A 27610-nucleotide genomic window follows, 5' to 3' on the forward strand; every position below is an offset into this window, starting at 1 on the left:
AGGTGATGAGGAGGTGATGGGTAGGTATGGCTTTAAAGAGAGGAATGTGAAAGGGCAGATGGTGGTAGATTTTGCTAAAAGGATGGAAATGGCAGTGGTGAACACTTATTTTAAGTAAAAGGAGGAGCATAGGGTGACGTATAAGAGTGGAGGAAGGTGCACACAGATGGACTATGTTCTATGTAGGAGATGCAAACTGAAGGAGATTGGAGACTGTAAGGTGTTGGCAGGGGACAGTGTAGACAAACAGCATTGGATGGTGGTCTGTAGGATGGTTTTGGAGGTGAAGAATAAGAGAAAGAGAGTGAAGACTGAAAGAAGAATAAGATGGTGGAAACTGAAGGTGGAAGAGTGTAATGTGAGATTCAGGGAAGAGGTCAGACAGGGGCTCGGTGGTGGTGAAGAGTTGCTGGATGATTGGGAAACTGCAGAAGTGCAGAGATGAAAGAGAGACAGCTAGAAAGGTAATTGGTGTAACATCTTTAAATAGAAAGGAAGACAAATAGACATGGTGGTGGAATGAGGATGTGCAGGAGAGCATAAGGAGAAAGAAGTTGGCAAAACAAAATTGGGATCGACAGAGTTATGAGAAAAGTAGACAGGAGTACAAAGAGATGCGGCAGCAGGTAAAGAGGGAGGTGGCGAAAGCCAAGAAAAAGGCATATAAGGAGCTATATGAGAAGTTGGACACTAAGGAAGGAGAAAAGGATTTGTACTGGTTGCCCAGGCAGAGGGACCGAGCTGGGAAGGATGTTCTGCAAGTTAGAGCAATAAAGGATGAAGATGGTAATGTGTTGACGAGGAGAGTGTGTTGAGAAGGTGAAGGGAGTATTTTAAGCAGTTGATGAATGAGGAAAATGACAGAGAGAGAAGGTTGGATGGTGTGGAGTTGGTGAAGTTGGAAGTGAATAGGATTAGTAAGCAATTAAAGAGGATGAGAGTGGAAAGTCGGTTGGACCAGATGACATACCGGTAGAAGCATGGAGATGTTTAGGTCAGATGGCAGTAGAGTTTTTACCCGGATTGTTTAACAGGATTTTGGAAGGTAAGAGGATGCCTGAGGAATGTAGGAGTGTGCTGGTACCAATCTTTAAGAACAAGGGAGATGTGCAGACCTGCTGTAACTACAGGGGAATTAAGTTGGTAGTTTATGCAGCAGTATAAGCATAAATAAAAGGCAGACACGAGAGTGTAACTCAGCAACTTTTATATACAACAGAACAGCCAAACTAGCCCCAAAGCAACAACAAGGCATGAGCAATCGACCGTCGATCGCATGATCCATTACATCCTGTAACATCCCCCTTTACAAATATGAACAAAGGAAATCCCCTTTATTACACTAAATAAGAACAAAATACTATATGACTTTGGGCTTTGCTTTAAGTAAACTGCCACAATAACATTTGTAACATATTAAATATCCAGCCTTTTAGGTGGCTTGGACAATCGGCCAGCCCTAGTATACGTGTGTCCATCTGATGGTGAGAGTTTGACAAGGTCAGGTGAAGCCTGTGGCAAGGGCTTCACAAGAGATGAATCAGCAAGGGCTCCTGCAACGCTACTCTCCAGCATAAGAGGCATTCACTTGTGTCCAATGTTTGTGTGGCGGTTGACTCTGCCACTCTCAAGTGCACTCTGTTTCGTCTATATATGGATCCATCCACATTAACAAGATAAGATCGTGGTGCTACTTTCTGAAGGCAGGTGCCAACCTTCCAGAGTGCAGGGTTTTTCTGTGGAAGGGGCTTCATACGTATCTTCTCACCAATGTTCAGTTCTGGCAGATCACAAGCTGACCTGTCATAATAGGATTTTGCCTGCTGCTTTCGGTGTTGAAGCCTCTCAACAACCCCAGTGACCATAGATGTTTGTTACTGGAAGAGACGTTTTCAGTCTCTGCGACATTAACCTTTGTGCAGGGCTACTGTCCATATTTTCAGTTGGGGTGTTTCTCCAATAAAGTATTGCTTTCCATGGGTCAGTTCTGTCATGCATGGCTTTGCGCAGAAGGTTTTTTGCAATCTTGACGGCTGACTCAGCCTTTCCATTTGATTTAGGATGTCTTGGTGAAGAAGTGACATGCTCAAATTCCCAGTTGGAGGCGAAGCGCTTAAACAGAGCACCGAACTGAAGGCCATTATCTGTGATAACCCTATCTGGCTGACCATGTCGAGCAAACCGTGCCTTGCAGAGCTTGATGACTGTCTCTGCAGATAGGTCAGGAAGCAGTTCAATCTCCCAAAAGTCTGAGAAATGGTCCACAATTATAAGATATTCCTTTTGTCTGTGACTGAACAAGTCCATGCTGACAATCTGCCATGGCCTGCTGGGGATGTCGTGAGATAGCATGGTTTCCTTCTGTTGGTTGTGTGCAAATTCATTGCAAGTTGAACAGTTACTCACAAAGTCTTTGATTTCTGCTTGCATACTAGGCTAATACAGTGTGTCACGGGCCTGACGATAACATGCGTCGCCTCCTATATGGCTTGAATGTATGCGTTTGAGCATCTCTGGACGTAATGATTTGGGAATGATGACTTTCTGACCACGGTACAAAATACCATCTTGTGCACTTATCTCATCTCTATAAGGCCAGTATTCTCGGATGATGTGTGTTGTCCTTTCTTTCTCATCAGGCCAGCCTGCCAGGACAATGGTTTTGAGGGCCTGTAACGCTTCATCCCTTTCAGTATGCTCCCTGATTGTCCTCAACCGCTGGTCCGTCACATTCAAGTATTCTGTTTGGTTGATGAGTTGTACCTTTTCCTGCTCTTTTTGCAAATGACATATGGCATGCCTCTGGTAAATGGCTCCCTTGCCTGTACAGTCAGCAACTGCTCTGCTTAACATGTCACTGATGAACATTTTAGGCCCTGGCTTGTAGACAACTTTGAGACTGTAGTTTTGAAGTGTCATGAGCATGCTTTGAAGCCACTTGGGTGCGCTGAGAAGTGGTTTGCTGAATATAGTGATCAAGGGTTTATGGTCTGTCTCTGCTGTGACCAACTCTCGTCCGTACAGGTAATGGTGAAACCTTTGACAAGCGAAGACAATACTGAGACACTCTTTTTCGATTTGTGCATAATTTTTTTCGGTGGGAGTCAGTGCTCTTAAAGCAAAGGCGACAGGCTGTCCTTCTTGCATAAGGCAGCACCCAAGACCGCTTTGGCTGGAATCACTTTGTACTGTGACAGGCTTGGCAACATCATAATAGCGTAGCACAGGCATCGATGTGGCCATGGCTTTTAGCTTGCAGACTGAATCTTCATGTTTGGGTAGCCAGTGCCATGGGGTGTCTTTGTCGAGCAAACGCTGCAATGGCTTGCAAACAGTAGACAAGTGGGGCATGAATTTGGCTAAATAATTAGCAAAGCCGATCAGACGCTGTACACCTTTAGCATCTGTAGGGTGGGGCATGTCCATGATAGCCCTCAACTTTTCTGGGTCAGGCTTCAAGCACATGGATGAAAGAATATGACCATGGAACTTTTTTAAGCTAAGTCATAGCTTGACCTGCCTGCAACGCTCCAACAGGGCCTGCAGCTTGTGATCATGATAATTTTCAGCTTGCTGGTCCGTGTCACCGCAACCAACAACAAGAATATCATCTGCGATGGGCTCAATTCCCTTTAGACCTGCTAAGAGTTCATGCTGTTTCCGTTGATAGACCTCAGGTGCCACTGAGACACCAAATGGTAGCTTTAGCCACCTTTTCCTGCCCCATGGGGTCCAGAATGTGGTCATGAAGCTGCCCTCTTGGTCGAGCTTGCACGGTAAGAATGCATGTTTGGCATCAACCAACGTGAAGATCCTTGCTTTAGGCAATTTGTATAAAACATCCTCCAGGGTTGGCATGATATAATGAGAGCGTTTTAGAGCTTTGTTCAGAAACTTTGGGTCTAAGCAAATTCTCAGCTTGTCTGGTTGTTTTACTATCACCATGTTGCTGATCCAATCTGTTGGCTCTGTAACATCTGTAATATGACACTCAGCCTGATATGCGTCCAGTTGGGCTTTGACTGTTGCTTTCATAGCAATTGGAACATTTCGTGGGGCACACTGTATCGGTGTAACACTGGGATCCAGCTCAAAATGGACCTCACCAGGCAGTGATTCCACAGGCAAGTTGAACACATCACTGTATTTATCAATTAACTGTTCCTTAGTCAGAGGCTCAGACCGTTCATATCCAATTTTGAGCACGTCATCTGGTATTGTGATCTGCATCAGGCCTAGCTGTTCACAAGTTGAGCCTGAGAGAAGTGGATTTTGACTTGATTCTACTATCTCGAAAGACAGCTGATATTTCTCTCCTTTAACCACACATTCTGTATCAAAAACGCCCATGGAGTCCAGCGACTCGCCTGAGTACAGCCGTAGTTTGCCGCTACTAGGGCGGAGTGGTGTGTGTGGAGCCACCTTTACTTTGTCCTTGTAGCTCATCACATTGCATGTTGCTCCTGAATCTAACTGACAACGCAGTGACTTGCCATGTAATTGCAGAGAAACAAACCATTTCTTTCCTTTCATGTGCACCGTGCTAATGGACTTAACTACGTAAATATCATCATCACTGTCCCCAACCGGTTCCTTAGAATGTTCAATGCAGTGAAGCTTCCCCTCTGTAGATCTGCTTTTACTCTTAAGGCATACTTTAGCAAAGTGATTGTCAGTTCCACAAAGTCTACATGTTTTGCCATATGCTGGACAGTAATCCTGGCCTCTTGAATGCACATTACCACAGTATCGGCATGTCTTGCTTGTGTCCAAGAGTCTTGGCGAATTACTCTGCATCCGCTAATTAGGCCTTAATGGTTTTCTAGCAACAGTGTGAACCGTTTCGGCTACAATAGGCATGCATGCTGCATCCATCGCTCTCATATGCATAGCGGTCTGTTCAGCTGTGCGACACATCTCAATGGCTGTGAGCAGCGTTAAATTTTTTTCACTTAACAACCTGCGTCTGGTTCCTTCATTTATAATGCCCAGTACAATTTTGTCACGAATCATTTCATCCTTTAATCCACCATAATCACAAATCGTTGCTTTTTCTCTCAATCTGCTCACAAAATTTTCTATGGATTCCCCTTCCTCCTGTTTACAACAGCTGAACACATACCTCTCATAAATGACATTTCTGGCAGGTTTGAAGTATGCTTCCAATGCATCTAGGATGGTTTTAATGTCTCTTTGTTGTTCATCTGTGAGATTCAGATTGTGCCGGTAAACATGTCTGCATTCAGATCCCATCACGCTTCTCAATGTAGCAGCTTGTACTTCCCTGGTCTTTTCAGCCAGGCCAGTGACCAGCGCATAATCCTCGAACTCGGCTCTGAATAAGTCCCAGTTAGCGCTCCAGTCTCCGTTCATGTTCATCGGTAATGGCGGAGGTATATTAGCCGGTACGCCGCTCGGCGGGCGAAGCGCGACCGCAGCATTATCAGCGTCCATAATCTCTAAACTTCTTAGGTCGGAATTAGCAAACACAGCGTCTACTTAAGAAAACATGCTAGGCATCTTCTGACACCATGTTTATGCAGAAGTATAAGCATAATATAAAAGGCAGACACGAGAGTGTAACTCAGGAACTTTTATATACAACAGAACAGCCAAACTAGCCCCAAAGCAACAACAAGGCATGAGCAATCGACCGTCGATCGCATGATCCATTACATCCTGTAACATTGGTCAGTCACACCATGAAGTTATGGGAAAAAGTAGCGGAGAAGAGGTGACCATCTGTGAGCAACAGTATGGTTTCATGCCAAGGAAGAGCACCACAGATGCATCATTTGCTTTGAGAATGTTGATGGATAAGTATAGAGAAGATCAGAAGGAGTTGCATTGTTTGGGTGCCAAAAGAGGAGCTGTGGTATTGTATGAGGAAGTCAGGTGTGTCAGAGAATGGACAGGTTGACGGACGAGGTCAGACAAGAGTCTCCCTGGACTATGATGTTTGCGGATGATATTGTGATTTGTGGTGAGAGTAGGGAGCAGGTTGAGAAGAGCATGGAGAGGTGGAGGTATGTGCTGGAGAGAAGGGGAATGAAAGTCAGTAGGAGTAAGACAGAGTACGTGTGTGAATGAGAGGGAGGGCAGTGGAGTGGTGCGGTTGCAGGGAGAAGAGGTGGAGAAGGTGGAGGAGTTCAGGTACCTGGGGTCAACAGTGCAAAGTAATGGAGAGTGTGTTAGAGAAATGAAGAAAAAGTGCAGGCAGGGTGGAGTGGGTGGAGAAGGGTGGCAGGAGTGATTTGTGATAGAAGGGTATCTGCGAGAGTGAAAGGGAAAGTTTATAGGACTGTGGTGAGACCTGTGATGTTGTATAGATTAGAGACAGTGGCATTGAGTAAAAGACAGAAGCTGAAGATGTTGAGGTTTTCGTTGGGAGTGACGAGGATAGACAGGATTAGAAATGAGTTTATTAGAAGGACAGCGCATGTAGGACGTTTTGGAGACAAAGTGAGGGAGGCGAGATTGAGATGGTTTGGACATGTTCAGAGGAGGGACATGGGGTATATCGGTAGAAGAATAGTGAGGATGGAGCCACCAGGAAGGAGGAAAAGAGGAAGGCCAAGGAGGCAGTTTATCAATGTGGTGAAGGAAGACATGCAGGTAGTTGGGTTGAAAGACGCAGATGTAGAGAACAGAGGGGTATGGAGACGAATGATCCGCTGTGGCGACCCCTAATGGGAGAAGCCAAAAGAAGAAGAAAAAGAAGAGGTTGCTTGAATGCCACAGCTTACTGTATATGATTTTTGTTGCTGACCTTATATACCCTTATATACCCCATCTTCTAATAGCTACTTCCAGTAGGATAACGCAGAATGTTACAAAACAAAAGTTATGTCTGCTTGAATTCAAGAACATGATGCTTTGATGTGTTCTAAGTGTTCTACAAAAATACAGTTCACAAAGAAAACATCTATTCAGCAGACGTTCTAAATAAAGTTTTAGCTACTTTCGAACACATGCATAATCAAAATAAGCATGGGCAGGGTGATGTACTGAATAAATTATCTGTATATTTGCATTAACAAAACATATTTGTTAAATTTTTTAACTGTATTAGGAGCTGTCAAAAATATTTATTTTTAAATGACCCAGAATATGTTTTGCATAGACTTCATAGTCTTACCCAAGAGTGTTTGTGACAGGACTCTGTGACAGTACTGGGCTGGGAAGTGTCACGTGTGCTTGATGCTGAGGTAGGGGAGTGCAGGTCACTGTTGTGAGTTTGAGACCAAACAATGTCATACTCTGCTTGCATCTCTGAGCGCTGCTTCCCCCTTTGAATAATCTACAGAAATAAAATAGAATTACAATTTACTATGCAGCATTCAATAATTTAATAATTTTTAAAGAAACTGACCTCAAAAATAAATGCCTATATTCAATTACTTTTTGAACAATTGTGGTTGCAAGTTCTTCTACAAGCTCCTCTCTATGTTCACGCAGATATCGAGCTTCATTCTGCTTCTCCTAAAGAGTAAAATTTGAAGATTGCACTGCATCACTAGATAAACTACAAAGATCTATAAATCATTACATGAAAGAATGAATATATATATATATATATATATATATATATATATATATATATATATATATATATATATATATATATAGGTGGAACACGATTGGACAAATAAATAGAAACATTTGCAAAACAAAAACATAGAATAGAATAATGACTAGCAAAGATCTAGTAGGATGATGATTGATAAAAGAATGTAAGGATGGAATGAATGGTTAATGTAAAGAGTGTGGGTGTGGTTTGTAGAGAATAGATTAATAATTCATAGACGTGGATAAATGGGTGGCTGGGTAGAACAATGACTAATTGGGAAGCTGCAATAGGTTGTCAGATCGCCAAATTGATGGGTTATTTGGTAAATAATGGACAGACGGTTGTATACTTTAAATAAAGGGACTGATCTTTTTAATTGCCATTAATTAGTTTAATGTGTGAATGTATGTATATGTGGAATGGATGGATAGATAGATTACAAGTATAAATAAGAAAAAAGGTTTTAGTGGATTTATAAAAGCAATGAGCAGGAGGAAACAAACCAGACTGTCCCTGTAGCCCTCTGCTTTAGTGATTGCTTCCTCTATGGCCTCTTCAGCAACACGTAGAGCAACAGTAAGAGTCTCTGCAATGCTGTGACCTACACACAAACAAACAAACACACACACACACACACGCGCGCCAAATGTGTATGTGTGTATGTATATATAACATACATGAGTGCTGTCAATCGATTTAAATATTTAATCGCAATTAATCACATGATTGTAATTTTTATCTGTTCATAAATGTACCTTAAATGAATACTTTTCAAGCTTTTAATACTCTAATCAACATGGACATGGACAAATATGGATGCTGTATGCAAAGGTTTGTTTATTATTAGAGAAACCATACTCAACATAGAGCATGGCTTAGGGTTTCAGGGTGTTACCGATCATTTTTATACAGTAGTCTAGGCTATCTTTGTGGAGAGCAACAATTCTAATTCTCAAATCCTTAGAGCCATGAGGTCCCATGTTGAACATCCAGTGGTCAGTATGAGAGAATTGATTTCAAGCACCAAGTTTTAACTGCTAACAAATACAAGATATACAAATATGTCAAGCAGACAAAAACATGAACATGATTTACACAAAGATGGCCTAGGCTATAAGAAGATTGTTAGCAACCTGAAACTGAGTTACAATACATTGGCCAGGGTCATACAGAGGTTTCTCGCAATGGTCGATCAACGCAATTGAGTCTTTGTGCTGTGCATCAGGTGCAGAAGCTGCTTCAAAAAACAGATGCATGAGTGCTGCCAGCATTGCTTCAGAGGATGCAGAAACAGAATGTCGATTTGTCAGTGCTCAGACACAACCGCCGTACACTGCAACAAGTTGGTTTGCATGGCCATCATCCCAGAAGGAAGCCTCTTCTTAAGCTGGCTTTTACAAAAAAGCCTGCAAACAGTTTGTCCATGTCTTGTGGTCTGATGAAACTAAGATAAACTTGTTTGGCTCAGATGGTGTCCAGCATGTGTGGCAATGCTGTGGTGAGACGCACCAAGAAAATTGTTTCTTGCCTACAGCCAAGCATGGTGGTGTTAGCATCATGGTCTGGATTTGCATGAGTGCTGCTGGTACTGGGGAGCTGCGATCCATTGAGGTAAACATGAATTTGCAACACGTAATGTGACATTCTGAAGCAAGACATGATGCCCTCCCTTCAGAAATGAAGCCAAACTGCAGTTTTCCAACATAATAACGACTCCGAACATAAGATGACAACTGCCTTGCTGAAGAAACTGAAAGTGAAGGAGATGGAGTGGCCAAGTATGTCTCCAGACCTGAACCCTACTGAGCACCTGTGGGCCGTCCTCAAGCAGAAGGTGGAGAAACACTACAGTATATGTCTAACATCCAGCAGCTTTGTGATGTTATAATACATTTCATAAAATAATATAATATGTTATAATGAAAAAATGTGTAATAAAATAATACAAAAAATTCTAATAATATTTGTAAAAAAAATATAATATGTAAAAATAGAAGTGTGTATGTTTTACAGGTAATTAAGTCTAAAGATATGTTCTACTTAATTGTTCTACTTATTTCAGAATAATTTAATAAATGTCTTCAGTCCTTCCATCCTTCATTCATTTACTCTCTCTATATGTGGCATTGTCAGGATTTTCTCCTTTTAAAAGACATTTTGTACATAAAGCCCAAAAGAATCCATATCCCTAGACTGTCATAAAACATTGCCAATTGTAGGAATTTCGTGCATGTGCAAAACAAAATCTACAAATTGTATTTCAGAGTGAGTAGCCACAGTCACTGCACTAACTCTTGTTTCTTTTTAATACCGCTGGGATTGTCGTTTATGTTTTCCAGTTTAATAATAATAATTAAAAGAACAGTGACACTGCGTTTAAAGTGAAAGGCGTATACTACACAAACAAGTCAAAATAAGTGCATTCGGTACACTGAACCAAAAGCCCTGTACCAAAAAGGTTTAGTAAGAATAAGTGTTACCCCTTATATACACGTATATATGAGCATATTGATTGGAATTCACAAATATATTTTGGGGTACTGTATTAATTGTGCCCAGCAGACTAAACAACAATTAGTTGTTGATTAGTGTCACATAATGAACATGAAAACATCAACAAAAGCTGGACAAACACACACACACACACACACACACACACACACACACACACACACACACACACACAATCTTTGTGCTAATTAAAGCTAACAGAAAACAGGTGTATGTGATTAATGACATGTGTCTATTAGTTTGCTAGCACACACTACACAAGACATACTGTATGCTTTATCGCTTACTTTCACTTTGCTTGGAGATTGCAGAGTCACTGCCACAAACACTGCCATCGTTATCATTGCTGCCTTCAGGTGCACTCACCTCTGGGTAAACATGGACAGAGATAGCGAAAAAGTGTAAAATACTGACAAATAATATTCAAATGACGTTAAGCTTTATTTGTTAAAGAAATCAGAATTAGAATCAGGTTTATTGGCCAAGTGTTTTGACACACACAAGGAATTTGGTTCCAGCCATTAGTGACTCTCAAAAGTACAGACATAAATAACACTACACATTTAGCTTGGACTATACAAGACAAAACAGACTATACAAGACAATATAGACAGTACAAGTATTAAATAGGAATAGAGAGTACAGTATATAACAGATCAGTAATGTATATAAAGTGTGAGAATGCATGGTAGGGCAATTAACAGTATTGTGCTTCAGGTACGATAAAGAGCTGCTTTAAAACCTTTGTAAAATATACAGCAGCAATAGTTTGTGTAACATATACGGATGATGTGATGACTGAGAGTTCTGATAATGCAGTACTTATAGATATGAAGCAGGGAATATACTTATGGTGAGTTGTTAATGAGGGTGATTGCCTGGGGAAAGAAACTGTTCCTGTTGCCTGGGGAAAGAAACTGGCAGTTTTGGTAGACACTAGCAGTTTTTGGAGTTCTGTGGAGCCTGTCAGAAGGGAGGAGCTGAAAAAGGTTGTGTCCAGGGTGCAAAGGGTCAATAGTGATTTTTCCTGCCCGGTTTCTGGTTCTTGTATGGTACAAGTCCTGGAGAGTGGGCAGAGGAGCACCAATTTCTGCTGTTTTAACTGTGTTTTGCAGTCTATTCCTGTCCTGTTTTGTTGCTGCTCTAAACCAGATGGTGATGAATGTGCACAGGACAGATTCAATGTCTGCAGTGTAGAACTGCATCAGCAGCTCCTGTGGCAGACCGTACTTCCTTTATTGGCATAGAAAGTACATCCTTGAAGGTCCTCACAGGTGGCACAGGGCTGCTCCATACTGTGTGTGTGTGTGTGTGTGTGTGTGTGTGTGTGTGTGTGTTTTTTCTAATCTGTTGTCACACTAGTGCTTCCTGCTTCAAGGTACTCCTTTTAAACAACAAAAAAGCTCAGCAGCAAATCAAAAAACGTCCTTTCCCATTTTTTAGAGCCCTGTTTTAATAATGTTTAAACCCAAAGAAACAGAAATCTGAATTATACATGCTGAACACATTATTTTATTGGTAACAAATAAAATATTTTTTCGGTAGCAGATACAATAATAAATATTGAAATATATAGATGGTCAAATATTTAATAGAATCAACTGACTAAGTCTAAAATATACTTTATATATAATACACAAAATACAGTATGAGGAAAAAGCGACAGATAATTCAGCATTGTAAAAAAATATTTAGTCACTAAATACTAGCAGGATTTAAAGCACACATAAATTATTTTAGAATTTAATGTGTATTTATAGTTTGAAGTCTGTGTAAAGTCATTAGAAATTAAAATAATGTAACCCATACATCATACATCAAAAGGGGATATAATATCAAAAATAAATATCAACTATGTGGCCAGAAGTGCATATCTAACCTTTACAGAATATATTCTTGTTGAAGAACATTCTATTGAGAAGACTACTTGGATATGGGAAGTGCTCATCTTCTTAAATAATCATGTTCTGCATAGCTATTTAGGCCTATTTCATTTCATTGGTGTGACTACCCTTTGCCTGTAAAACAGCTTAAATTCTTTTATTGTAGATACGCAGTTTTTACTATCTTTATGTTATCCCAGACAAACTCCATGATGTTGAGATCAGGGTTCTGTGGCGGGCAAAACAGCACTTCTAGGAATCTTTGTTCTTTCTACATTAAAAATAGTTCTTAATGACATTGGCTTTATGTTTTGGGTCGTGTCCTGATGCAGAAGAAATCTGGGACCAATCAGACACCGCTATACTAATACTAATATACTAATGGAATTTCATGTTGGATAAGTATCTGCCTGTATTTCTCAACATTGAAGCTACCATTAATCTTGACCGAATCTCCAACTCCATTTGCAGAAATGCAGCCCCAAACTGCAAGTGCAAATGCAAGATAAAAACCTAGACAATACCTCACTGCTGCTTGCAGACACACATTATTGTACCCCTCTCCAGCCTTGGCAAACACCTTGCCTCAAGCTACATACAGATATTTAACATTTTGACTCATCACTCCAATGCACCTGCTTTTCTGCATCCCAGTTACAATATTTTTGATGTGTCTTCATCTGCTGCATTAAGTTTCCTTGGCCGACCACAGAATCTATGGTCCTCAACAAGGCTTCTTTTTTGTGCTTCTTTAAAATAGCTTGAACAGCACATCTTGAAACCCCAGTCACAAATAGTTGCCTGGGAGATACCTTACTGATGCAATATAACTATATTGTGTTTTGCTGTATGCAGGCATGCCTTCACAGTCTTTCACATCACCTTATTTGCAGAGTTTGGCTGTTCCTCACCCAGGTTCAAGCCTCCTACACAGCTGTTTCTGTTTCAGTTAATGACAGTGTTTCAACCTATATATTTTGAGCATTAGCACCTGCTTTGTATAATTTCTCAATCATACACCTGTCACCGATCCAACGAAATCCTTGACTTTGTGCAAGTGTCCACAGTGTGCAAGAATTAAAGAATTGTTTAAGAATTGAAAGCCAAATCAAACATTGATTTGATTTAGATTTTTCTTCCGATCACTTTTTTCTTCTTCTTTCGGCTTCTCCCACTAGGGGTCGCCACAGCGGAATATCCGTCTCCATACCCCCCTGTCCTCTACATCTGGCTCTTTCAAACCAACTACCTGCATGTCTTCCCCCACCAAATCCATAATCCTCCTCCTTGGCCTTCCTCTTTTCCTCTTTCCATCCTTAGCATTCTTTACATTTTTTTAAGTAACATATAATTGAAAGCATTCTTACTTTACAGCTTTTATTTGCATCCGCCTAGAACTTTTGCACAGTACTGTAATAAATATATAGTAATATTTATCAACTTATTATATTTAGTCATTTTCAGTTGTTAAATAGATGTGATATGTCTCAATAATACAATATGAGAATACTAAAACATTACACAGTTACTACTAGTTAGTACTACAGTACTAAGATCACTTCTTTGGGAAGTCTCCTCCCTATCGATCCCCTCCATCCCCTCCCCATCACCAACCCATGAAAATAGTTCTTCAATATCACCATGACAACAACCTGCAGTGTGAGCCTGCTGCTGCACTGTTAAAAGCCTGACCATTAATTTATACACAGAGGAGTCTAATTAGAGACAAAATACTTCCATCTGGACAGAAATAATTTTTGCGGCAGGTAAAAATGCATCTAGATTGAAAACTAAGTAGATGTACAAAAAATTCCTAGAGCTAATTTTACACCCAACCCAAAAATGTAACCCCTCTGCAACACAGTTGTACAGAAATAAACCATGAAAATTTGCAAACGTGAGAATGTGTTGTTTAAGTTCTTGAGGTACAAGTGGCCAGTGCTTCTGTCCCTTTCTTTACTTTCGATCTGCCTGATTAATTCCAGTGCCCATCTCTGAATGGAGTTCTTTTCAATTGGAGACCACTTTGTGCAGCGTCACGGTCTCTAACCATAAAACCTACTGTTTATTTTTTGTTTAACTTTTAAGTTAGATTCATATTCCAAATTAAAATTGCATTTACTTTTGGATGTCGTAAAAGAATAACTAAAAAAATTAACAAAAATAAGGTTTAATCACATATTAAAAGTAATCCCTCTGAGTTTAACATACTACAGTATGTACAGATATGTTGTGAATATTGTGCCCACATTGTTTTTGATAGACCACTCGGACATCTGGAGGGAACATGGATATACAGGGAGTGCAGAATTATTAGGCAAATGAGTATTTTGACCACATCATCCTCGTTATGCATGTTGTCTTACTCCAAGCTGTATAGGCTGGAAAGCCTACTACCAATTAAGCATATTAGGTGATGTGCATCTCTGTAATGAGAAGGGGTGTGGTCTAATGACATCAACACCCTATATCAGGTGTGCATAATTATTAGGCAACTTCCTTTCCTTTGGCAAAATGGGTCAAAAGAAGGACTTGACAGGCTCAGAAAAGTCAAAAATAGTGAGATATATTGCAGAGGATGCAGCAGTCTTAAAATAGCCAAGCTTCTGAGCGTGATCATCGAACAATCAAGCGTTTCATTCAAAATAGTCGACAGGGTCGCAAGAAGCGTGTGGAAAAACCAAGGCGCAAAATAACTGCCCGTGAACTGAGAAAAGTCAAGCGTGCAGCTGCCAAGATGCCACTTGCCACCAGTTTGGCCATATTTCAGAGCTGCAACATCACTGGGTGCCCAAAAGCACAAGGTGTGCAATACTCAGAGACATGGCCAAGGTAAGAAAGGCAGAAAGTCGACCACCACTGAACAAGACACACAAGCTGAAAGCGTCAAGACTGGGCCAAGAAATATCTCAAGACTGATTTTCTAAGGTTTTATGGACTGATGAAATGAGAGTGAGTCTTGATGGGCCAGATGGATGGGCCCGTGGCTGGATTGGTAAAGGGCAGAGAGCTCCAGTCCGACTCAGGCGCCAGCAAGGTGGAGGTGGAGTACTGGTTTGGGCTGGTATCATCAAAGATGAGCTTGTGGGGCCTTTTCGGGTTGAGGATGGAGTCAAGCTGAACTCCCAGTCCTACTGCCAGTTTCTGGAAGACACCTTCTTCAAGCAGTGGTACAGGAAGAAGTCTGCATCCTTCAAGAAAAACATGATTTTCATGCAGGACAATGCTCCATCACACACGTCCAAGTACTCCACAGCGTGGCTGGCAAGAAAGGGTATAAAAGAAGAAAATCTAATGATATGGCCTCCTTGTTCACCTGATCTGAACCCCATTGAGAACCTGTGGTCCATCATCAAATGTGCGATTTACAAGGAGGAAAACAGTACACCTCTCTGAACAGTGTCTGGGAGGCTGTGGTTGCTGCTGCAATGTTGATGGTGAACAGATCAAAACACTGACAGAATCCATGGATGGCAGGCTTTTGAGTGTCCTTGCAAAGAAAGGTGGCTATATTGGTCACTGATTTGTTTTGTTTGGTTTTGAATGTCAGACATGTATATTTGTGAATGTTGAGATGTTATATTGGTTTCACTGGTAAAAATAAATAATTGAAATGGGTATGAATTTGTTTTTTGTTAAGTTGCCTAATAATTATGCACAGTAATAGTCACCTGCACACACAGATATCCCCCTAAAATAGCAAAAATTAAAAACTACTTCCAAAAATATTCAGCTTTGATATTAATGAGTTTTTTGTGTTCATTGAGAACATGGTTGTTGTTCAAATTAAATCCTCAAATAAAATTAATCCTCAAAAATACAACTTGCCTAATAATTCTGCACTCCCTGTAGAGTGTTTGGTGAACTGGGATATTTGTATGCTGTCGTCCCCTCACATTCACACGTTCACTCAGGTTTGTTGACGGTGGTGTGGTGGTTCATGTCTTATCCCAAAGATCCCTCATGTCTGTGTTACCCTCTGGTTCTCCCTTTTAGTTATGCTGCCATAGCGAGTCTTGCTTGAGTCCAAACTACACAGTGATATTAACTTTCCTACAACAATAAGGACACTTAATAATCCATATCCTTCTCTTCCTGTCACCATCTTCTTTCTCTCTCTCTCTCTCTCTCTCTCTCTCTCTCTCTCTCTCTCTCTCTCTCTCACACGGTCGAGTTAAACATGCTCCTGAGGCTCCAGTGACCACTGTTCCTGCCCCTCTCCCCTCCGTGGATCTTCCCACTTCGTCCAGGCCTGTCTCTGTATAGTGGATAGAGGCCACTCTGTGCAGCTTGGGACAGTTTCTCATCAACGCCTTGGGTGGTTCCATGAAATTCCGGAGCAAGAACGGGTGCTTTGAGGATGGATTGGACTGTAGTTAATGTCAACAGTCTGCTACACTGACTCAGAACTACTTTTCGCTTCTGATCATCATCACTGTACCCTGCAACATCGTATATCTGCTATAAATGGACATTCGGTGCAACCCAGATAAGGATGGGTTCCCTCTTGAGTCTGGTTCCTCTCAAGGTTTCTTCCTTATGCCATCTCGGGACAAACTTACTTATAAAGAACATATTCATATTTTAATCACCACATTATCTGTGTAAAGCCGCTTTGAGACAACATTCATTGTTAAAAGCACTATACAAATACAAATGAATTGAATTGAATTGAATTATAGATTATTGGAGCAATTTTGGGGGCAAGACCTGCCCTGTTAGGGTTCTATCCCACTCAAAGACGGAGCTTATTTCTTGTAGTATAGGTCAAAGACTCTGAACAGGACTAGTTAACCAGTGACTATCCAAAGCCAAGGCCAGGGAGCAGACAAACAGGCTAAACTGACCGTCTGCTAGGTGCAAGCAGTCGTCAATCCAGGTCAACCAAATTGAGACTGTGCAACTTAAACCTCTGATTTAAAAATAGTTAGTCTAGAATGCAGCAGCGAGAGTTCCAGGAGTATTTTACTGTGGATCAATGAGCACTGTCCCTATTAAATAAATAAATACAGGCAACATTGTGAGATTAAGATCTGAGACTAAAAACTAATTTGTATTATAATTAACTTTAACACACCTGGAAGTATTGTACATTGTATATTAAATATATTTTTTCACATATATACAGCCACATATAAACAGTAAGCACAATATCTGCAGTGGGATGAAAGCAAAATGGCTCTGGGCTGTGGCTCATGATCAGTACTAATTATATGCTTGCTGTAGGATCTGCTTAAACCTGGAAAATTATTGCAAATAAGATTTGCCCTGTGCTCAGTTTAAATTATAAACAGCCATCTTAATATAAGGAGTTAAAAAAACAATTTTAAAGACAGCCTCTAGATCAGGGGTCGCCAACTGGCGGACTCCCTTCCGAACCCGGACCCCAAGATGCGTCCAGGCGGACCACGAAACCTTTTCACATAATGAACTAAATATATGCCAACCGCTATTTTGTAATAAAATCACATTTATATCAGGCACATCAAGGTCAGCTTAGTAGGGCAGTAAAGCTGCTACTACAGTTACTATGCTCACTGTTGCTACGACGTGCAGTTGCGCGTGCAGTGAAGGAAGCAGAGAGCGATGCGCAAACCGATGAAACTTTCAATGAGAGAAAAACAATAGCGTTCTCAAAAATAAGGAAAGTTGATGCTGAAAACCAAGTTTTTCTAGATGTATGGTTGGTAAAATATGCATTTATTCTTCCTGCATCGAGCTGCATCAAGAGGCGTGTCTCATTTGCTCGGAGTCTGTTGAGGTCGGCCAAAGCGGAAACATTAATCGCCATTACGAAACTAAACATAGACATTTTGAAGAAACTTACTCTCAGCAGTCAACAGCGAGCCTATTAGTGTTCACTGAGATTACAGTGAATTTTAGGAAAAGATAACAAGCCCTTTACAGATTCTATTTACATTTCAATTGAGGTTATTTACATTTTATGGACTTAAAGGAACTGTGCAAAATGAAAACTCAATAAAGAAGACTGTAACCTGCAAGTTATGCAAAGCTGAGCTTATGAATCATTTAGGTACCACAGTACACTGGTATCATGGATGAACGTGAAACATCAGCAGGGTAAGCAAAAAACTGTATAATCCTCATCTCGTGAGCAACAGGTTGCGCAATCAGCTACATAAATGCGACATAGTGACGGATTCAATTAAAACGGTGTGAACAAACACTAAATCTAAAAGCAGCAAATAACAGCAGCACTAAATGATTAAATTTTTAGTCCCTGTTGTGGTTTTCAGCGAATTCTTATGCATTTGTACAACAATGCTTTTTTTTTCCTTTTTTTTATTAAGCCATTTAGCTTTCTGCATTTATCAGTTACATTCTCTTTTTATAGCTATTGTGTACTACAGCAGTTAACTTATCTGTTTTCAAACATGCAGCTTCACTACATTTAAATGCTTGTTTTCAATGTTCAAAAAATATTTAATTATTACAAAATTAAATTAATTATATATTCTAGATGCTTATTTCTACACAACTCAACAAAATGTATGTGTATTCCTTTTATCAAAAATTGTCAAATCAATGTTGTACTATATTTTATATAGATTTTTTAAGCATGGTTGTCAACTTCATTGCTTTACCTTGCATATTAAAATGCTGTTTAGTTTAGTTTAGTTTAGTTTTTTTTTTTACAGAAAGAAACAACCCAGCATGAGTGAATTTGTTCAAATTGTGAAAATTAAAGATTGTTAAACTTAAGCTAGTTTTGCATTTTTTTTAAGTACACTTTAGAAATAAATACCCTAAATTATGGTATTTATATAATTATAATAAGCAAAACATCTAATAAAAATGATTATAATTTTTTTATCAGATTAATTGATTATCAAAATCATCGTTAGTTGCAGCCCTACTGATCACACTAAAAAAGGAGCACCAGATCTGGACTAATGGTTAGAATTGTCCCAAGGTGCTTTCACTTGGGTAAAAGCTGAACTCTGTGGTGGGCTACTGTTAAACCATTAAACTCTGATGTTAAACTCTGATCTATTCAAGACTGATATGTCTTCTATGTGTTAGACAAGGGGGCTGGGGGCTGTGTTGTCCTAGATCAGGGGTGTCAAACTCAAATTCACAGTGGGCCAAAATTAAAAACTGGGACGAAGTCGTGGGCCAAACTCAATATTTATTGAAAAATTTACTGCAATTGTGCATGTTTTTCATCTCTCCAGATGTGTAATGTTGAACCTTTTCATATGGAAACAAACTTTAGTTTGCATAAACATTAAATATGGAACAACCAAAGTTTAATATTATAAACAAATGAGAAATTAAATTTGAAATAAAACACAAATCAGTGGTATTTGTTTCTTTTTATGACTCTCTCTATCTGTAGCATTTCAAAATCCTTTATAATGTAAATCTTTTTTCACAGGCCAACAACAAAACAACCAAAAATAATAATAATTTCCTTCAATTAAAAAAAAAGCAATCTTTCAGCTCTTAACAGTCCATGCCTTGGAGTAGGAAAGTGCATTAAGGGCTTTCCACGTCAACCACAAACGGATTATTGAGCAGATTTGAACTGCTCAATAATCCGTTTGTGGTTGACGTGGAAAGCGCAGCAACCAAACTCCAAATGGAGCGGATTAAACTCCAGTGTAGACACCCGCTCAAGTCAAAGCGCAGTTTCCATGCTGCACAGTTTCCATGTTTCCTCCCCGACACACTGCTCCAACTCCGTGCCCAAGCTGCCTAAATCCTCTCTGTCATATCTGTGTGAGCAACTGTTCACTTTGATAAATATGAACAAAACACCACTCAGGAGTCTCACTGATGAACACCTTCGCCCCAACGCACTAACAAAGCATTCTGGGATTTGTAGTATTAGCTATATATTGGCAGGCCAGCTCTAATACACATTTGATATGACCTCGCGGGCCAAATATAATTTATTATTTATTATAGGGGGAGAAACGGCCCATGCTGTACATTAGTCAAAATTGTTCTCTGTAGAAAGTAGGCATGATTAAGAATAAATGCCTTGCCAACAAATTGGCAGTCCTCTGATACTACGTGCTGAGATGGGCCTTCACCCTCTCTCCACCCGGCTCCAGTGGCTCCAGCACAAAAAAGATACAAATGCATGGATCACTAATTGACATATGGCACTTCATCCGTTCAAGTTAAAGGTGGTTCACAAACTGAAAGTGCAGATGGCTGTGGCTGATTTTCTCTCGCATTGGCTCTTTGGACAGTCAGGAGTCAGGCGGTAAAGGTGTATTGCAGCAGGTGGCCAAGTGCTGGTTTGTGAATGGAAGGTGGAGCTGGTGGAAGCGAGGGGTAAGGATTGTGCACCTTTGCAGAATTTGTATTAATGAGTGTGTGCTTTTTTGCACCAACCGGTAAGAATAAAATGGGGCTGGAGCAAAGCTGCGAGAGAGAGAGAGAGAGAGAGAGAGAGAGAGAGAGAGAGAGAGAGAGCAAACTGTGCCATGTACGTGTGTGTGTGTGTGTGTGTGTGTGTGTGTGTGTGTGTGTGTGTGTGCTCCTTCTTTTGTAGGCCAGCAAGTTTTCACAGTTCAATACATGCACAAAAGTTTGAGTAGTCACTCCACCTTTGTCACTTACAATGCATTTGAGATGCAGAAATCTTTTACCCATAGTACAGAGCATGGAAATAAAAGGACAAACAAACAATAACCATAAATTGTGGAAGGCCATGGAAATAAAATGTGACATTTGTAACGTGTAGTAATGTGTAAAACATTAACATAATACTGCCCCCACCCCAGGTAGTGAGTACATAGGAGCACTGCTTATTGCTTAGCCAGTAGGTGATGCAACCATCCTTATTGACCCATTCTTCATGAATGCAGAATGGATGGGATTAAAGAAATGTCCTCCAAACAGTGTAAGTGGGAAGCAATGTACACTGCAATGCGAGTGGGAGGATCATGTCCTTAGTGGGGCAAGGCAGCTTAGTAAAATCCTCAGCCAAGCAGGGTGGTGGAGCAACATCCTCAGCCAAACAGAAGGGTCAAGCAAGGTCCTCATCCAAGCAGGATGGCAGAGCAATGTCCTCAGTTATACAGGAAGGTGGAGTGGCATCCAAAATGGAGCCGTTTACATGCCAGTGATTAGCATAAAATTCTGACAGTATTATCACTGCATAAATGGCACTGCAAATGTGAAGTCACCCAGTTATTTATAAGTGAAATATCAACAGTCAAGGTTGGTTCTGATTTTGTCATGCAACACAATCACACACATGCACTATGGCACCACACAAAAATGTAACTAACAAAAAACAATTAGATCTGTGTATCTGGCTATTTAGTTAGACAACTAGAAGACAGAAGCTGTATGCTGCCACAGAGTCTCACTCCTGAATTGATGTAATGTAACTGAGCTAAGAATACACTGTAAGTTTTTTCAAACACTAGAGCAGAGATAGAGAGACACAATGGGGTTGATCTACTCCCAGCAAACACCAGCCAATTAAATCTTGCGATTGCAACAATAAAAATCCGGCAAGATTCCCTTCATTCTTCCTGTATCCCCCTCTCCGCTAAAGCAAATCCCAGACTTCAAGCGTAGACATTATAGAAACACACACAAATCCATAAAGGATTTCAAAAAGGTTAGAACACAAAGAAGAATGATGATCAGAAAGTACATGACCAATAACATATTAATTCCTGGAATTAAGCCTACATTCATTTATTAATTCTATATTTACTCATGCAGTAAAATATCATTTAATTGTATGTTATTGAAATAAACACTGTTAAAAAGTGGAAAGGTTTTAAGTGCTCTCTTTGAGTGTAAACTATTCATCTAAAATGAATACATGCAATGCATAATCCTGTTTTCTCTCAGATATAGCATTTTAAAGAGCATTTTTGCAACCATTGTGTAATTTTGCCTCATAACTAGATTTCCTGAAACTATTTGGAACTTAACGATTTGTCTAGAAAACGGAAAGAATTAATAAATGAAGGAAGGAATGTTGGCCTTGACACGCATATGTTGGGCTGAAACATTTTATGTACACTATGGACAGCAATCATCTTTCCCTTCATTCATCCATTTATCTGTTTACTTATTTATCATATTTTTTAAGATTATAATCGCAATAAACATTCAAGCATTTTTACTTGAAATCGAATGTCAAACTACTCTGGTATAAGTGAAATACAGAAATCACCCGTTTACCGTGGTGGTACGTTTCAAAACTGCCCCACACTAAATGAAAAACCACGATAAACGGACACCACACCAAAAATGCTATTTTATGTATACAGTACTGTATTACATGTTTACTTCACTTTATAATTAATAATTATGTTTTATTATTTACTTAAGGTACTTATGTTCTGGCTGGTTAGATTCTTTAAGCACATGTGGACATGATTAGCATAGCAAGATTGTGTTGTTTGTATAGCTTTCATCCGTTGGTTAATAAGACTACATATCTATACTAAAAATCATGATTAGCAATGCTGTGATTGGCTGGTCAATGGCACAATGTCAATGCCACCACAGAACCCACTAGTAGACAGCAAATGTGAAATATTTCAATCAATTTCAAAAACATAACACCAACATGGTAGCACATAGGAGCTATACAAGCCAAACTGCTCTAGAATGCAGTGTTTAGCATTAATAGTATAGTATCTTACAAGAAGAATGTTAATGGCTTTGCTTGATGACCCAACCATGGCAGTTTTTCATAAATTGGATTTGAAGACAGAGCTTTTAATCTGTATTTAAAGGCCTTAGGAGTCATTACAACCCATTCAGCTACCCTAATCAATTCAATCACTTTTGCCACTGCATTAACTTGCAAAGAAATATAAAATGTAATCAATGTAATTTAGTGGCACTTGTTGTGGTAGCTCAGTGGTCAAAGCTATGAGATGCACATCAGAGGACTGTATCTTCCCAGGAATGTCAAACTGTGGTTGTGTCAAACAGATGTTGTTTTTAAAGTAAATGTTGCTTTCAAAGCACTAGCAAAATTTTATTTTGTACTATGTAACATATTGCAGTACTTGAATGAAAATATGTTCACAGTTATTTACTGTAGCTTTTCACAACCTGTTTTTCACAACCTGAAAATTACTGTACAATTTATAGCCAATTCTTTTTATGGTACAAGCCATGTGGTGACCCACTGTAAAAAGCTATTGTCTACCTTGCCCTTTACTTAATGATAGATATTACCAGGTTTATAGTCAGATTTATGAAGTATCATGCCAGCAAGGTTCTGAATACTCTCTGTGATCTTTGTAGTGATTAACAGAATAGTACTCTTGCTAAGATACAGAATTAACAAATCCACCATGGGCACACTTTGCAGACTTGCCTAGTGTATCATTAAATAATTATGTAATTTTATACACTCCGGGATTATTTTAATATAACTAGTAACTAACATACCTCATTGGATAGATCAAACCGAAATCACTACCGTATCCCGGGAGGTGCACAGTCTCCTAAACAAGTGGCTTGTTGGCACAGTGTAAGCTTACTTAGACACAGCTGCCCTACTTGTCTCAGTTACAGTGAATGAGAACAAACCTCAACTAAAGTAGAGGTAGATTTTGCAACATTTAAAGCATTTGGCAGATCAAGGGTGGGCATACAATATATATATATATATATATATATATATATATATATATATATATATATATATATATATATATATATATATATATATGTTTAATCATTGAATTAAATGTGTGCTTGTCCCTTGACCTTGTGTGTAAGTAAGTGCATATAAATAGCCTACCTGGAAACTCTGACAATGCCCCTCTCTCAATAATGTGCTTCCTATAAAGGGTCTTGAGGACTTTTGCACTGCCAAACCTCTTAAAGCGACTCTTGACGTTCTTATAATACCACTCCAAAGACTGGGCCCTCAGGAGCCTGTAAACACACACATTAGGAGGGAAGAACAAAGCATTATACCATCAAGCAGAACTGGTTCCCACATAAACATTTAGTTTGGCATACAGTATATAGCGTTTTATTGTCATTGACTAGATTGTACCATCCCATCTTTTATATCCAACCAGAGATTGCAAGCCGACAATAAAATTGGTCTTAGAATTGCTTAGAATATAGTTAACTCAGACTAAACAATGCCCAGAACTAAACACATATAAATGATTTATATAAACTGTATATGTGTATATGTGTATGTACATGTTCTTACAGCTGTACGTAACCATGCAAAGCCATATGTATGATAATTTTTTGTCTGCCTGACAAGACCATACATATTTGTGCATTTTGTATTAGAGCAGTTACAGTTTGGTGCTTTTAGTACATTTCTCTCATACTGACCACTGAATGTTCACAATTGCACCTCCTGGCAAAGAAATCTCTGAGGATTTAAGAATTAGAATTGTTGCCCTCCACAAAGATGGCCTAGGCTAACAGAAGATCATTAGCATCCTGAAGGTTTTCCAAGATAGGTTTCACTAGGAACAGGCCATGACAAGAGTCAATTAAAGAAGTTGAGTCCTTGTACTGTGCCTCAGGTGCAAAAGCTGCTTTAAAAAACAGATGCATGAGTGCTGCCAGCATTGCTTTAAAGGTTGCAGAAGCAGTAGGACCGCAGGTTTGCATGGCCGTCGTCCTACAAGGAAGCCCCTTCTGAAGCTGGCTCACAAGAAAGCCTGCAAATAGTTTGCTGAAGACAACCTGTCCAAAAGCATTAATTACTGGAATCATGTCCTGTGGTCTGATGTGAGGGGTGTACTCACTTTTGTGAGATACTGTATATGGAATTTTGCTATTTTAAAATCAGGAAATTAGGAAAGGAGGATTTTGTTAGAACATTACAAACAAAAAGAGATCCCTACGATTCAAATACAGTATCAAATAAGTGTATAATATGTCAAACAATGCATGTACAATACTACAAATGTTAAAACAGTATGAATTATGAATATGTGGACATGGGGGAATGGTAGAGCAATGGTTTGTGAGAGTAAAATTATGAGAGTAAAAGCCTTAAAGGAATAATACAATAATAAAATAGTTTTTCAAACATTTTTACGTAATTTATTAATACAAACTTAGACTCAAACTAATTCAAACTCATGCATACTATCAGATTTTTCTCAAGTCACTCTTAGTTCGGTTCCAAATTAAAAGGCGCAAACTATTGGGGTTGCGAGTGTCAAAATCATATATATATATATATATATATATATATATATATATATATATATATATATATATATATATATGATGTCTAATCATTACATCATTACATTACATACAATACATACACACACTGGCGATCAAAATTAGAGAACAATTTATAAACAATTGAACAATTCTGAAATAATGTCATCTTTACTGCTCAACAGTTGAAGGAGTTTTTGTCCTGTCTATACCATGCTACCAGAACATCTTTTCCACAAAATAACTAAGGCATATCCAAAAAAACCATTATTTTCCAGAAAACACACTGATCAAAATTAGAGAACACTTTCAGATACCTCCCAGTTATTGGTGTTAATCTGGTACCGGGTGCTAATTTCCTTGATTATCTGTCAACCCCTATTTTACTGGCAGCCTACCTTCCAGTTTCACTGACTCTGCAAGATGGTGGGCCGTTCTAAAGTGACTGAAAGCCTCCGGCAGCAGGTTGTCCAGATAAAGGCCAAAGGGATGACCCTATTAGCCATAGCAAGACAAGTTGATTGTTCCAAATCTGTGATTTCAAAAATTTTGAATCTTTAAAACATCACAAACTCATTCAAGTCCGCCAAGAAGGCTGGTCGTCCACGGAAGACAAATACAAGAGAGTACACCCTGCGGAGGATCTTAATGGGCAATCATTTCCACACTGCAGCTGGAATTGCTCACCAGTTCAGCGCTGAGCAGGGTAAGGATCTGTCTCGTCATACAGTGTCTCGATGTTTAAGAGCATTTGGACTGAAAGCCCACTCTGCAGTGACCAAACCTCTCATTAGCAGAAAGAATCAAAAGGCTAGACTAAGCTTTGCTGAGGAGCATGTTGTGTGGACAGAGGAGAACTGGTCCAAAGTTCACTTCAGTGATAAAAAGCAAGTTTAATTTATTTGGGTCCGATGGGAAACATTATTTTCAGCGACAAACTAGAGAAAGACTGAACCCAAAGTGTGTAAAAAAGTCAGTGAAAAGTCGAGGAAGTGTCATGGTTTGGGGCATGTTTTCTGCAGCAGGAGTTGGGCCTCTTACACAGCTACACTGCAGAGTGAATGCAAATGTTTATCAGAACCTTCTTCCACAACATATGGTTCCTTCCCTGCGTTCATCACCCAATCAGCCCGCAGTGTTCATGCAGGACAACGCTCCATGTCACACAGCAAAACGGGTAAAGCAGTTCCTTGAAACTGAAAACATTGAAATAATGACATGGCCTGCCCAGAGTCCTGATCTCAACCCAATAGAGAACCTCTGGAGAATCCTTGGCGACAAAGTTATGGCCAAGAAACCCACTACAGTCACCAAACTGTGGAGGAGACTGTAAGAAGAGTGGACCAAAATCACACCAGAGCAGTGTGAGAGACTAGTGCTGTCCTGTGGCTGCAGATGTGCTGAAGTCATTCAGAGCAGAGGCCTGTACACTTCCTACTAATTGCTGACTGTTGTAACCTTCAGAAAATTTTGTTGTAATCTTTTTTCATGCTATAGTCATTGTTGTTCTCTAATTTTGATCCATGTGTTTTCTGCTAAATAATGTTTTTTTTTTTTTCAATTGTTTATAAATTGTTCTCTAATTTTGATCGCCAGTGTATATAAATAGTGTATATATTGTGACCTGATCTATAAGGAAATTACTGTGAATGTACATTTAGATATACATTTAGATATGAGGTAAATTTATTGATCTCGTGAGGCAAATTATTGCGAAATAATATATTCACAACTGTGCTTATTTTCTTCCAATCAATATTTTGTAATCATTATGCTGATACTCACAAGAACATGTAATACCACCTAACAAAAAATAATCTAGGAAGCTGTGACAATCAACAACTTCTCATTACAGCTTCAGAAATCCTTGCACCACGATGAGACTATGTGTGAATTCTACCATAATCTTTTCACATCTCTAATGGCTCGTAATAAACATGATACCTGCACATTAAAAAGCAGCATGGCTCAACTGGCGGGGCAAATTGGTGAGCCAAGTGCTGGGGAAGAAAAACAGTTTATTTTCATGTTTAACTTTCCAAGCTTTTAAACTGATTAGTATGTATTTAAGATACCTGATATAACATTTTTATACAGTAATCCCCGTTTGTTGCCGTGGTTAAGTTCTAAAACTGCTTGTGATAAAAGAAAAAACACGATAAATGGACGCCACACTAAAAATGTAATTTTATGTATATTTATTTTTGGTCTATTGAGAGAGACTGAAAAATAAGCAAAAACAAATGAGTTATGTGGCAAATGCAACTCCGTGATTAACCGGTGGGGTGCGAAATTCGAAACGTGGTAAAGCGGAGGATTAGTGTCGCTTAATTCTACATTACTGATACAACTCTAATGCATTCAATTCATTCAGTGATGGATGAACAATTGCAAAGTACTCTGCAAACTTTCTGGAGAAGCAAGACCTTCTGTCTGGCAGAAGTACTTCATTTACTGTAAATAAATATTTAAATAT

The 27610-nt window shown here is 39.4% G+C and overlaps 1 protein-coding gene across 4 annotated transcripts in view; it reads right to left on the reverse strand.

Annotated features, from left to right (window-relative positions):
• The window catches only part of myripb (myosin VIIA and Rab interacting protein b), a 117845-nt gene that overhangs the window by 23817 nt on the left and 66418 nt on the right, over positions 1-27610 (reverse strand). For 3 of the 4 annotated variants that reach the window (XM_046833848.1, XM_046833849.1, XM_046833847.1), the window contains exons 4-8: positions 23729-23865; positions 10369-10449; positions 8074-8171; positions 7402-7482; positions 7139-7300 (exon numbers count right to left, since the gene is read on the reverse strand). In XM_046833848.1, the coding sequence (XP_046689804.1) occupies positions 7139-7300; positions 7402-7482; positions 8074-8171; positions 10369-10449; positions 23729-23865 (559 nt within the window). The remainder of the gene's footprint in view (positions 1-7138; positions 7301-7401; positions 7483-8073; positions 8172-10368; positions 10450-23728; positions 23866-27610) is intronic. The other variant, XM_046833850.1, reaches the window with a different exon arrangement.

Source organism: Silurus meridionalis, chromosome 21, assembly GCF_014805685.1.
Source record: "Silurus meridionalis isolate SWU-2019-XX chromosome 21, ASM1480568v1, whole genome shotgun sequence".
Classification (NCBI taxonomy): Eukaryota; Metazoa; Chordata; class Actinopteri; order Siluriformes; family Siluridae; genus Silurus; species Silurus meridionalis.